Genomic DNA, 12,329 nt, shown 5'->3' with positions numbered 1-12,329 from the left:
GCAAAACTGTAGCACTGATCCTCACTCCCGCATAGTGGATTTGAGAAGTTAACTGAAGTTTTCATCAGTATATAGCACCCCAAAGTTTTAGTCCTAATCCCAGCTCAGCTGGGGCAGGAAACTGCAAGAGAACTCAGAGAAAAGCCAGCCAAACAACAAAAATGATTAGGAAACTGGGAGACAAGGCATATGAGGAAAGGCTGAAAAGAACTAGGATTATTTAGCCTGGAGAAGAAAAGACTGGGGGGAGGGGGGGGTTGATAACAGTCTTCGAATACCTAAAAGGCAATTACAGACAGGATTGCAGATGACACAAAGCTGGGTGAGTAGTAGATATGCTGGAGGGTAGGGCTAGGATTCAGAGTGACCTAGACAAATCGGAGGATTGGGTCAAAGGAATCTCATGAGGTTCAGCAAGGACAAGTGTCAAGTCCTGCACTTAGGATGGAACAGTCCCATGCACCAGTACAGGCTGGGAGCTGACTGGCTGGGCAGCAGCTCTGTAGAAAAGGACCTGGGCGTTACAGTGGGCATTAAGTTGAATATGAGCCATCGGTGTGCCCTTATTGCTAAGAAGGCTAACAGTATATTGGACTGCATTGGTAGGTGTGTTGCCAGCAGGTCAAGAGAAGCAATTATTCCCCTCTATTCAACACTGGTGAGGCCACATCTGGAGTACTGTGTTCAGTTTTGGACCCCTCACTACAGAAAGGATGTGGACAAACTGGAGAGAGCCCAGTGGAGGGCAACAAAAATGGTTCAGGGGCTGGGGCACATGACTTTTGAGGAAAGACTGAGGGACCTGGGCTTATTTAGTTTAGAGAAGAGGAGACTGAGAGGAGACTTAATAGCAGTCTTCAACTACCTGAAGTGGGGTTCAAAAGAGGATGGAGCTAGACTGTTCTCAGTGGTGCCAGATGACAGAACAAGGAACAATGGTCTCAAGTTGCAGCGTGGGAAGTTTAGGTTAGATATTAGAAAGAATTTTCTCACTAGAAGTATAGTAAAACACTGAAACAGGTTACCCAGAGAGGTGGTGGAAGCTCCATCCTTGGGGGTTTTAAAAACCTGGCTAGACAAAGCTTTGGCTGGGATCATCTAGTTGGGGCTGGTCCTACTTTGGGCAAGGGGTTGGACTAGACCTCCTGAGGTCCCTTCCAACCCTGATTTTCTATGATTGTATGGGTTTTTCTCTGTGGCTGTAAGGGACAGGATTAGAAGCAATGGCTTCAAACTGCAGCAAAGGAAATTTAGATTAAAGATCAGGAGATAATTCCTGATGATGAGGGTGCTCCAGCTTCGGAGTAGGCTACCTCAAGAAGTTGTGGAATCTCTATCCTTGGAAGGTTTCAAAAGCAAGTTAGACAAACACTGGGCTGGGATGGTTTTGTCAGGGCTGATGACCTCATGAGGTCCTCTCAGCCCTACTTTCCTAGAATACTATGTGGTTCCTCTCCTCAGGCTCCAGGCAAGAAAGGTTGCACCAACCATGTTTTCACAGACCCCACTATGTTTTATGCTGAAAATCATGGCTTCAAGAGCTTCCCTTGCCCCAAGTATTAGTGAAGCATCCCCAACTTTGAGGGGACCCTCAGGACAACTCTGAGAAAAGGGTTAGTGCCCCGCAAAGTGTTGCAAATCCCACCTGCCTGCCCACCCACAGGACTTGCTATCTGTGCAGGTGAACAAAATTGTCAAGAGAATTGCTCTGTGCTAGGCTGTTTTTGTTTGCATTCCTATGAATATGTTTTTTCACTATTGACTTGCCCAAGGAAATTTTGGGAGCAGTTTCAAGGTATTTTATTGTAAATAACTATATGTCTATAAAGCTCTGATTTGGGGATGTAGCTCAATTTGTACATTCCCAGCCCGCAGCCTCTGAGTGGGAAATGGCTAATGATCAGAAGAGCCAAAACCAGGGAGCCTTTTAACTGTGGAGAGAGCAAACTTAACTTATCAGGTTAAGATGAATGTAGCAATTACTGGAAAGGCTCGACTTTCTTTTTGGCAAAACAAGCTCTTATCAGCATTTCTGAGTTGAAACTAAAAAGAGAAGGTAGCATTTTTCCTGTTTGCTGCGGAAAAGAATAATCAAATCTTTAATTCCTGATATAGTTGAAGATGGCTGGCTTAAGTCAACACGTTTGTTCTTCCTGTGAATAAGTTAATTTTACCACAGGTTTGGAATTATTTTTCTAGCTAGCAGTTTTAAAATTGTTTTATGGGGGTGAAGAGCATGAACAAGTGGGACTAGAAGTGTTCATCAAGCATCTGAAGGATGTGCTGCCAATATTTTAACAAGGCTTTGCCCAGATTTTCCCCCCTCAGCATCTGATTAATGACTTGTTCCAGGGGTGTATGTGCTTACTGAAAGAGCATGAGGGACTCTACTTATTTACTTTCCTATTTGAACAAAAGCATTTTATCATAACCACAAACAAAAAGGGAAGGCACATCACACAGCAAACCAGCATCTGCACTTCCTAGAAATGGTCCTGAAAAATACAGGGTGTATTAATTGTACATGAAAATGCCCAACATCTGAAATCTTAAATGGAAGGCACGTGTGTTTGAGTGCAAAAGCCTTTTAGGGACATCTTTACAGTGAATCAGAGCCCTTACTGAAACTAACCACCATTGAATGGTAACAATTATTTTGGCAGGATCAAATGAGTTCCCTAGGCATTTAGGTAGCTGATTCTTCTCTCACTTATTCTTATTTAAGCATCTCCAGTGCTTCAAATGGATATACTCATGATTTGCTTGTGGAGACAAAGAGGGAAATCAAGCTTGCTATTAAATAGTTCAGGACCTGTCCTGCGTTCCTAGTGCATCTGAAACTCTCTTTGAAGTCAGTGGAAGGTTTGGGTACATAAAGAATACAGGACTCAATATATAAGCATATTCTAATCTAATGTATTCAAGTAACTGTCTGCCATGCACAGAACCCAGACACTGCCCTGTGCTAGGCTGTGATGTCCAGAAGGTCTACGAGTGCCAGGATTATAGCTGCCCCAGGAAATACAATGTAGATTCATTGTCCCAATTGGGAAGAATGCAAAAAATAATCAAGAGGCATCAGTGGTGAACCCCTTAAGCTGTAATAACCTGAGATGACAGTAACAAATGTGAAATCCTTCTAAAAGATGATTTACTATTGCCAATTCACTTCTTTCCAGGAATGGTTTGGATAAGTCCCCCTGCCTTTTGCCCCCACTCCTCTGCAATGCACATATTGTATTTTCAGTTCATCATTCTGATCTTGCTGTAGGGCTGCAGTCATTTAAATATTCTGTTGTAAAATGTGCTAAGGACATGAGCATGGTAGAGGATGAACTTGAAGTCAGTTGCAGTGCCTGGGCCATGGTTGTGGTTGTGCCAATTGTATGTTGCATATTTGTGGTCTCAGGAAAAAGGCACTATCATATGGATTGCTTTATAATTTCCTTGTTGCTGTTTTGTCAGCCCACACTGGCACATAACCTTGTGTGTATATTTCCTGTCTGTTTGTCTTCCCATGTTTAAGCAAGATGCACATCTACTCAATCCCCACATCCCCTTCCATTTCTAGTTTCCCGCAGCTTCAGAATAGCAGCTGACAGCATTCTCAGGCCAAAAGGTTTCCAGAATTGTAAAGCGGATGTGTTCCTGAATCTGTTGCAGCTTGCTGAAGAAAATAATCTTTTAAGGGGAAATATCCATCTGAAAGACTCTTTTCCCTTAATCCCCTGCCTCCAGTACTAGAACAGCCAGGCATGGATAGACACCACGGTCCCCCAGTAAATGAAGCTGCTAATGCCATTAATACTTCTTTCTCTTTCTTGCTACTACAGAACAGCACCCACAACTGACAGTCAGTTAGGGAGTACCAGTAGTGCCCAGTGGCCTCTTTACTTGAGGGGCTTCGGTGAGCTGTGCTTTATTCCACATTCAGTGACCATGCCATGCATAGCAACAGGAGCTTGGCATCACCATGCCCCAACTTTCTGGGAAGTTCAGGCCTTGACGAGATTCTCTAACACCACAACAGTAGCTTTTGTATCTCTTCCTGTTGCTCTGGGGAAATGATAAGCTGTTCTCCCCACTTGCTTTTTCCCAGTTTCTACAAGGGTAGGGGAAATGAAGTGTTTGGGGTGTACCACTTTTTGGCCTGTCTGCACATGTGAAAGAAAGTTGTATAATGAGATGCTTGTTGGGGAAGGGGAATACTAATTTTTTAAACCGGAGAAATAATGGAGCCTCCCTCCCTGTTCCCCTCACATTTCTTTGTTCACTCTCTGAATGCATAGGTACGCAAGTTTATGAGTAACTGGCATTACTAGGTGTTGGCACCATGCAACAGTCTGCACTGTATTGAATTATAGGGACTTTGTCAAACCCAGGGGCTGCCTCAGTAATAAAGCTTTTGGCTTTGGCTTGTTGGGGAAGTTTTCCTGGCAGTTTCCAGGGACAAACCTTAAAGACTAATTGAATGGTGCATTTCTTTAATTACTCTAATGCCCAAAAAGCAGGCTTTTTCCCTGACATCTTGTACTGGGCCAACTATGCAGTTGGCAGAGATGTTTAACAAGCTTTCAGGCACAAGATATCACCAAAATCCCCTTTGCTTCTCCCATATTTCCTGGACCTTCATGGCTATAAGAGCATGCCGCACAGTGCTACTGTCTGAAGTCCAAGGCACACAGCAACTATCCAGAAAGTGTCCTGAGTACAGAAGGCAATAGTAACAACAGATCTTATTTGCTTTCCTGTTATCTCTCCCTCTCCCCATCTTGTTACTCATCTCAGAACTGCTGAATAATGAAACTTCGAAGGCTGCAGAGATTACTGAAGTCTATGTGGTTTGCTGTTTCTGTGAGTCATTTAGAAGCCTTGCTCACCTGCCTGGCAGGTCTTGTACAGCTCTGGCTAGCAAGACCCTCCTTCTCCTGCATGCAGAGGAAAGGCATGACTCTCATTTAGTTGGGGCTAGAGAGAGCTTTATTTTAGGGGTGTTGGGTCTGAAAGGCTCCTATTTAATGAGGGAGAATCTGGAGTTAACAACTGTCCTGTTCCCCACAGGGACCTGCTGTTTCTTACTGACATCAGAGCATTGAATCTGGAGTCTAACAGTATAAGCTTGAAAGATATTAAAGAAGAAAAGCCCTTAGCTTCTGCTCCATTGGGTAATAAGATGTCTTTTATTACTTAGTATTTTGGGTGAAATGAGGACAAGGTGTTTGCTCTTCACTCTGAGGCCTTTCTGCCTCCCTTGCTGAAGAGCTTTGTGTCCTGCTGTGAGGTGCTAGAAAACTGGCAACCGTTTTATATTTTAAGAACACCGACTTAAGTTAATAAGTTATACTAGGGCATTATGGTCTCTTATTTCCCTTTATTCTTCAGTAGCACAACCCAAGAGAGCTTTTACAGCCAGAGAGCCACACTAGCTGTCACCAGGGCCAAATCCCCTGACTAATTTTTGACCCAGTAACTCAATCGGTTTGAAAGCTGCTCTTGTAAAGGACTTGTCCACCATAAACACCTGTGTCAGGACCAGGATCCATCTCAGGGGAAATGCTGCATGTTTTAAAATGGGCTGAAGGGAGGAAAAAGGTCCAGGTTAGAAACCGCCGTGAATTCTGGGTGGAAACAGAAAGCAGAGAGCCAGCTCTGGGGACTCCATTAGTATCAGTTCGAAGGCTAATGGAGTGTGGACAGTACTACGAGAGCAATATGCAAAATGCTGGATCACAAGTTCCAGAAACAGACATAAAATGTACAAGCTTTGTCTCCAGAGGCTATTTGTTACATTTTCTTCTTCCCCCTTCTGGGCTTGCACCCAAAACTGGCAACAAATACCTGACTAGTAAGAACAGTCAGCAGGCCTGGATCTGAAATGCTTGCACTTGGAGCTCACAAGACAGGCACTTCTAGTCACAAAGCTGGCTGGAAAGGAAAGAGGGCACTCACCGTATCGACACCTGTACTGACAAACACCATTTTTTCCTCCTAGTAATTCCAGGAAAGAATCAAAATAGCCGTTAACAGTTTCAAAGCCATCCCGGATGGCCCCGATGCCCCAGTCTGAAGATGATGCCACTGGAGGGGCCTGGTTGACTGAGTTGTCCTGTGCTGTCTCGACGGCAGTACTCCCCACCAGATTCAAGGTCAGGCACAGAATCGACACCTGTACAGATGGTTTCATGCTGCAGTTGGACCAAAGAAATCCAGGCCTCCAAAACTCCCTACTGCATGGATGTGCAGTGAGGTAGAAAAAGGACTGGGTCACTTTGAGTACAGGGCATGTATACGCCCCTTTCTGCTGGACTTTAAACACTGTAGTGGTAACTGAGATGAGGTCACAGCAATTAGAGAGTACAAAGACCAGATGCAGTGGAGATTTGGGACAAGTTCAGTTCACAAAAGAGAGACCAGAGAGAGAGTTGTGTAATACTATGAAACAGTTTAAACACCCTAGCAAAGGAGCATTAACCTGTGTTTGGAAGGTGATAGAGACTGCCCCCCTCCCCTCAGATGGCTCTTCGGCATGGTCTAAAAGTGTGCTCTGCTTGTCTTTGTTAGGGTCATGGTAGCTAATCATGAGTCCAGTGAGAGAGGTCCTCAGTGCATTAGACAGACTACTGCTATGAAAGCCTTTTCAGCTCGTTTCCCCTGCACAGTGAGTGGGGGAGGTGCTGCACACATCCTTCTCGAGACATTCTGCTCAGGCCTGGTTTGGGTCAAGTGTCTGATCAACACAACATCTGTGCCAGGCCAAGGACAGAGACTCTCCTGGGCAGGCAGACTGTGGAATGCGACTTCCCCAGGTCCCAGCCCCCAAGGCCAGATTCTGCAGCCCTGGGACATTTTTCACAGTAAAACCTTGGGGGTGGGCCATGTTCTCATGTTCATAGTGCAAAGGCAAAATTCACCCCCTACACGTAATATGAGCGTGAAGGGCAAACAGTGTGGGACCTGGCTCTTTCCAAAATATGGCCTCAGAGACTAACACAAATTCAGGCATCAACATTAACAGTCTCACTGCTGGCACTGTGGTGGAAACATTCACCTGATGCGTTTAGCTACTTAATAGTTGAAATCCTGGAGGCAAGAAATGCTGTCCTGACTCCATCCAGGGTAAATCCTGTTGCACCAGTCCCCTAACATTTGTGCTCTTCAAGTACCAGTTGGAGTTTTTCAATCTCTTCACCCAGCTGTAAAGGCAGGCAGGTGAAACAGGGTCCCCTTTCCCTGGTCCTGGTTGTGGGTGGGAGGTCTTCACCTTCCTTCTGTATTCCAGCCTGGTGTACCAAGAAGGGTGAAAGAGCAGCAGAGTCATCCCAGTGTTCACAGGAGGAAAATGAGAGTAGGGTCACCAGGGGCTTTCTCCTTCTCCAATGAGAGTGGTCTAAGGAGAGGAGAGGAGCTCTACCTATCTTTTGCAGCAACACTGATTGTCTTTCAAGCCCAGGAGGGAGGGAAGTCATGCAGGCAGCCAATCAGGAGGGGGATCCTCCCCACTGTTGCAGTAATACAAAAGTAATCAGTGACCACCTTAATGTTGAGACATGTAATTTCTAAGGTCATCCACTGCCTACAGGATGGGATCCTGACTTCTTAAGATCTCCAAATATGACTAAACTTTGGGGACTCCATTGACTTAGCACTGAGATAGGGGGAGTGAAGCCTACAGAGGAAAAAATAAGGGCTGCTGGCAATGGGAAGGACTAATAGGCATGCAGGAGATATTAAGGAATTTCAAGTCTGTAACTTCCTTTGAGAGAAGATGAAATTGAGGAGGAGACTGTCAAAGCCAAGGCCAGAGCATCAGGGAAAGGAAAATGGGAAAGCATGGAGATGGTTGCTATTAACAAAGGGGCCATAGCTACAATTACAAATGTGGGAAAATGCATTCCATGATGATAATTTAATATCCTCCTATGACCAGAAAACAGACTTCTTGGGTAAGGAGTATGCAATGGAGATAATTTATCCATCTAGATTCAAGCAAAGCTTTTATTATCACACCTCAAGGGAAGTTATTGGCCAAAATAGAGAGGATGGGGATCAATTTTACAATCATGGGGTGAATAAGGAGCTGTTTCAAAGGGAGATTACAGCAGGTTATGTTGAAAGGTGAGTTACAGGCCAGGCCAGCATTAATGTTTAGAGCTATTCTGCTTAACATTTTTATTAGTGTTCTTGGTACAGAATCTAAACTTGTTTCTTTATAGGGTAATGTAATATAAAATCTCTAACATTGCTATAGTTTGGGTTTGGTCCTGCATAGCCTTTCTGTGCCAACAGTCATCGCTAACTCTAGCATTAGCACCAGTGGGAATACTAGTAAAGACCAAGTGAAGAAAGGGACTGATTTGTATTACCTGCACCTGTCTGTCCACATTTCCAGGATGGTTAGATGCAATGCTAATGGATTGTCAATGACCATTTTTCTTGCCCTTTTGCTGAATTCATCAGAATTTATCAGTAACTGCTGATACAATGAAAGCTCAGTTCAACAGTCACATGCTTTGCCTTGCACTGCATGAATGCAAGTCAGATACCTGTTAGTTGAATCATCTTTCTGCAAAAGAAAGATTGAGAGTGCAACCACATTATTCACAGCCCTTATGGGAGAGTTCTGTAGAATTTAATATGCACTGAACTAAAAGTGTTCTTTAGAAATAACTCTAAAAACCTACAGAACCACTGCATAGTTGTGGTAACTGCTGTAAGATCACACCTGAGGATAACACCTTTCAGTGACTTTAGATGTGGCACTCTTGACACTCGCAACTTGACCCTGCTCCCTTAGCATTATCTGGCCCTCGCATTATTGAATGTAGATGCCATGGATCCTCAGGCAGAAATGCTCTAGAAGATGCTCTGGCTTCCCTGATGGCAGGTGGGGGCGGGGAGGTTGTGTGGCATGTTCTGGAGGAAGTGACCTTTAGGGTTAGGGACAGACATTAAAAAAGCCGGAGCCTGAATTGATTCAATCTTTGCAGGTTAGTCTAACCTGCTTAGATTGAATCAGTTTTCAGTGCACAGACATTCCCTCTAGACTGAGGGAATGTAGACACATGCCCACAGTGGTTCAGGCTAAAAGCCTGGGGATGCTACAGCAGCCCTCCCTTCCCTTCTACAATGGGCCACTCCCTGCCTGGCGCTGCACAATAGGTACACTCCCCTCACTACATAGGAGGAGTCTCTGACAGACACAGGAGGAAGATGTAAGTATTCCCACTCCTAGGAGGAGACACTGGGTGGTGGTAGTGGGGGAATCTGTCCTGAGGGGTACGGAGGGACCCATCTGCCGTCTGGACCCCTTAGCCTGAGAGGTCTGCTGCCTCCCTGGGGCCCACATCTGAGACATTGCAGAGAGGATTCCCAGGCCTCTCTCCAACTATGATGCCATGCTCCTCATCCATGTGGGCACGAATGACACAGCCAGGGGTAACTCTGACCATGTCATGAGTGACTACAGGGCTCAGGGGGCTGGGCTCAAGTAGTTTTCTCTTCTGTGCTCCCTGTTGCAGGCCACAGACCTAGGAGGGAAGGCTGCGTGGAAGAACCATGGAAGACACCTCAGATGGTGGGGCTACTGCAAGGGGTTCGGTTACCTCGACCACAGCACACACTTCAGAGAGAGGGGACTTCTAGGATGAGATGGCATTCACCTCATGTGGAGAGGTAAGGCCCAGTTCTCAGCCAGGATGGCTTATCTACTGGACAGGGATTTAAATTGACTTTGCTGGGGGACGGGGAAACTCCAAGTGGAGCATGCCTGGAGACTGGCACACAGGAAAGCTCCCTTGTGGAGGACACTAGCAGAACTGTCTCTGGAAATGCTAACCAAATAGTTCTCCCACAGCATCTCAGGAAAATGAGGGTGTCAGTCAAGGGCCTCAGCTGCCTGTACACCAATGCCAGGAGCATGGGGAACAAGCAGGAGAAGCTAACTCTCCTGGTGTCTCGTTGGGCAATATGACCTGGTAGGGATCACAGAGACTTGGTGGGACTCCTCGCATGACTGGAGCATAGCCGTAGAGGGCTACACCCTGCACAGAAGAGACTGAGCAGGGAGAAAAGGTGGAGGGGTAACTCTCTATGTGAGAGAGCAATACACCTTTCTGGAGGCTGACATTAGCTCCAAAGATAAGCAGCTTGAAACCCTCTGGGTCAAGCTATTGGAGGGGGAGGCAGGTAAGAGAGACCTAACTTTGGGCATTTACTACAGGCCACTGAACCAAGGAGAGGAGCTGGATCTGGAGTTCTCTCGAACTAACAGAGGCCGCACATGCAAGGGACTTGGTTGTAATGGGTGACTTCAACTGCCTGCACAGACTGGGAGGAACACTTGGCTAGGTCAGATTGTTCACTCAGTTTCCTGACTGTGATTGAGGCGCTCTTCCTGATCCTGGAAGTGCAAGGGCCAACCAGAGGTAACGCTCTCCTAGACTTGGTCTTGACCAAGGGAGGTGATCTGGTGTGTGGCTTGAACACTGAGGGTAATCTGGGTGACAGTGACCATGAAATTATCAGGTTCACTATGCACCGCAAAGTTGGCAAATCAACCAGCAGGATTGAAGTCCTGGACTTCAAAAATGCTGACTTCGACAGGCTCAAAGCATTAGTAGGGAAGGCAATACAGGACCAGGAAGGGAAGGCAAACGGGGTGCATGAAGAGTGATCATTGCTCAAGGACACAATCCTCGTAGCACAAAATAACAGCACTCCTGCAGAGAGAAAATGTAGAAGGAGAGCTGGTAAGTCCTCTTAAAAAAGAAAAAAGGTAAGCTAGGGATGGTCCTCAAGGAGGGTTATATTTTAGTGGCCAGCACTTGTAGGGAAGGCCAAGGCAGCGACTGAGTTTAGGTTAGCCATGGGAGTCAAGGACAATAAGGAGTCCTTCTTTAGGTATGTAGCCAGTAGAAGGAAAACAAATGGAAGTGTGGGACCCCTGCTTAACACCTTGGGACAGCTGGTAACTGATGTTCAGGAAAATAATGAACTCCTGAATGCCCACTTTGTATTTCACTGGACCATGGGGAAAGCCAAGCGAGATAAGGTTTAAAGGGGGCATGCCAGGACTCACAGCTGGATGCTGAGTGGGTGAAATACCAACTAGAAAAGCTAGACATTTCTAAGTCAGCGGGACTGGATGGACTCCATCCAGGAGTGCTGAATGAGCTGGCTGAGGTCATTGTGGAACCCCTGGCGAAGCTCTTTCAGAATTCATGGTGCACAGGGGAGATCCCTGAAGATTGGAAGAGGGCCAACATTGTGCCCACCTTCAAGAAGGGGAAGAGGGGGGACCTGGGCAACTATAGGCCAATTAGCCTAACCGCTATTCCAGGGAAAATCCTGGAAAAGCTCATTAAAGAAAATATGTGCGATAAGCTTGCAGATGGTAAGATTCTGAATGACAGCCAGCATGGCTTTGTCGCAGGTAGGTCTTGTCTTACTGACCTCATCTCCTTCTATGACCCAGGTCTTTTGCCACCTGGACATGGGAGACAAGGTAGACGTTATATACCTAGACTTCAAAAAGGCTTTTGATTTAGTATCCCATGATATCCTTGTGGGAAAACTGGTAGATTGTGGGATCAGCTGTTTGACGGTTTGGTGGGTGGGAAACTGGCTACACGGTAGGACCCAGAGTTCTCATGAACAGACCGTGTTGCCTTGGCACAAAGTGGCCAGTGGTGTTCGTCAGGGGTCTGTGCTTGGACTGGTGCTTTTCAACCTCTTTATCAATGATTTGGATGGGGGAGTGAAAAGCTCGCTGGCCAAGTTCGCGGATGACACCAAGTTATGGGGCAGTGTGATCACACCAGATGATAGGTTGCTGATACAGGCAGACCTGCACAGGCTTGAGAGTTGGGCAGACTGGAAGCAGATGAAGTTTAACACTTTTAAGTGTAAGGTGCTGGACCCAATGATCTGCAAGCTCCCTTCCATCCCCTAAGAATCTATGAATCTATGAATGCTGAGCTGTGAAGGGAGTGTGGCTAGGCTCTGGCAAGACCTGTGATTAGGGATGAGTTTAAACCCCCACCCTGGCCTGAACAGTCCCAGGCTTTACCCTGCTCATTGCTCAAGGGGCGGGAATATTGCCAGCCCTCAGCTAGCGCTCTAAGACAAAGGTGGGGGGGTGGGGGGGGGTGTGTGCAGTCCATGCATCTGTTGATGATACTGAGCTTTTCAATCTCTCCCTCTCTGCTTTTTCATAATGTCTGCAAACCTGACAGGCAAGGGAGCCAACACGGGGCTGGCAACACAGCAGTTACCAGCCCAGCAACTAAACAAAAGCCTCTCTCATTAGTTCAAGCTCTTCTTAACCAGCT

General features: G+C 46.2%; 1 protein-coding gene across 2 annotated transcripts in view; it reads right to left on the bottom strand.

Moving 5' to 3' along the window:
- PLA2G12B (phospholipase A2 group XIIB) overlaps positions 1-6,273 on the bottom strand; it is a 25,363-nt gene extending 19,090 nt beyond the window's left edge. For both annotated transcript variants that reach the window (XM_019507788.1, XM_019507789.1), the window contains exon 1: positions 5,950-6,273. In XM_019507788.1, the coding sequence (XP_019363333.1) occupies positions 5,950-6,184 (235 nt within the window). In that variant the 5' untranslated portion in view covers positions 6,185-6,273. The remainder of the gene's footprint in view (positions 1-5,949) is intronic.
- Between the last annotated feature and the right edge of the window lie 6,056 nt (positions 6,274-12,329).

This window comes from Gavialis gangeticus, unplaced genomic scaffold (assembly GCF_001723915.1).
Source record: "Gavialis gangeticus isolate Ggan-Ray unplaced genomic scaffold, GavGan_comp1, whole genome shotgun sequence".
NCBI classification, from domain to species: domain Eukaryota; kingdom Metazoa; phylum Chordata; order Crocodylia; family Gavialidae; genus Gavialis; species Gavialis gangeticus.
This window is presented reverse-complemented; position numbering and strand designations above follow the sequence as displayed.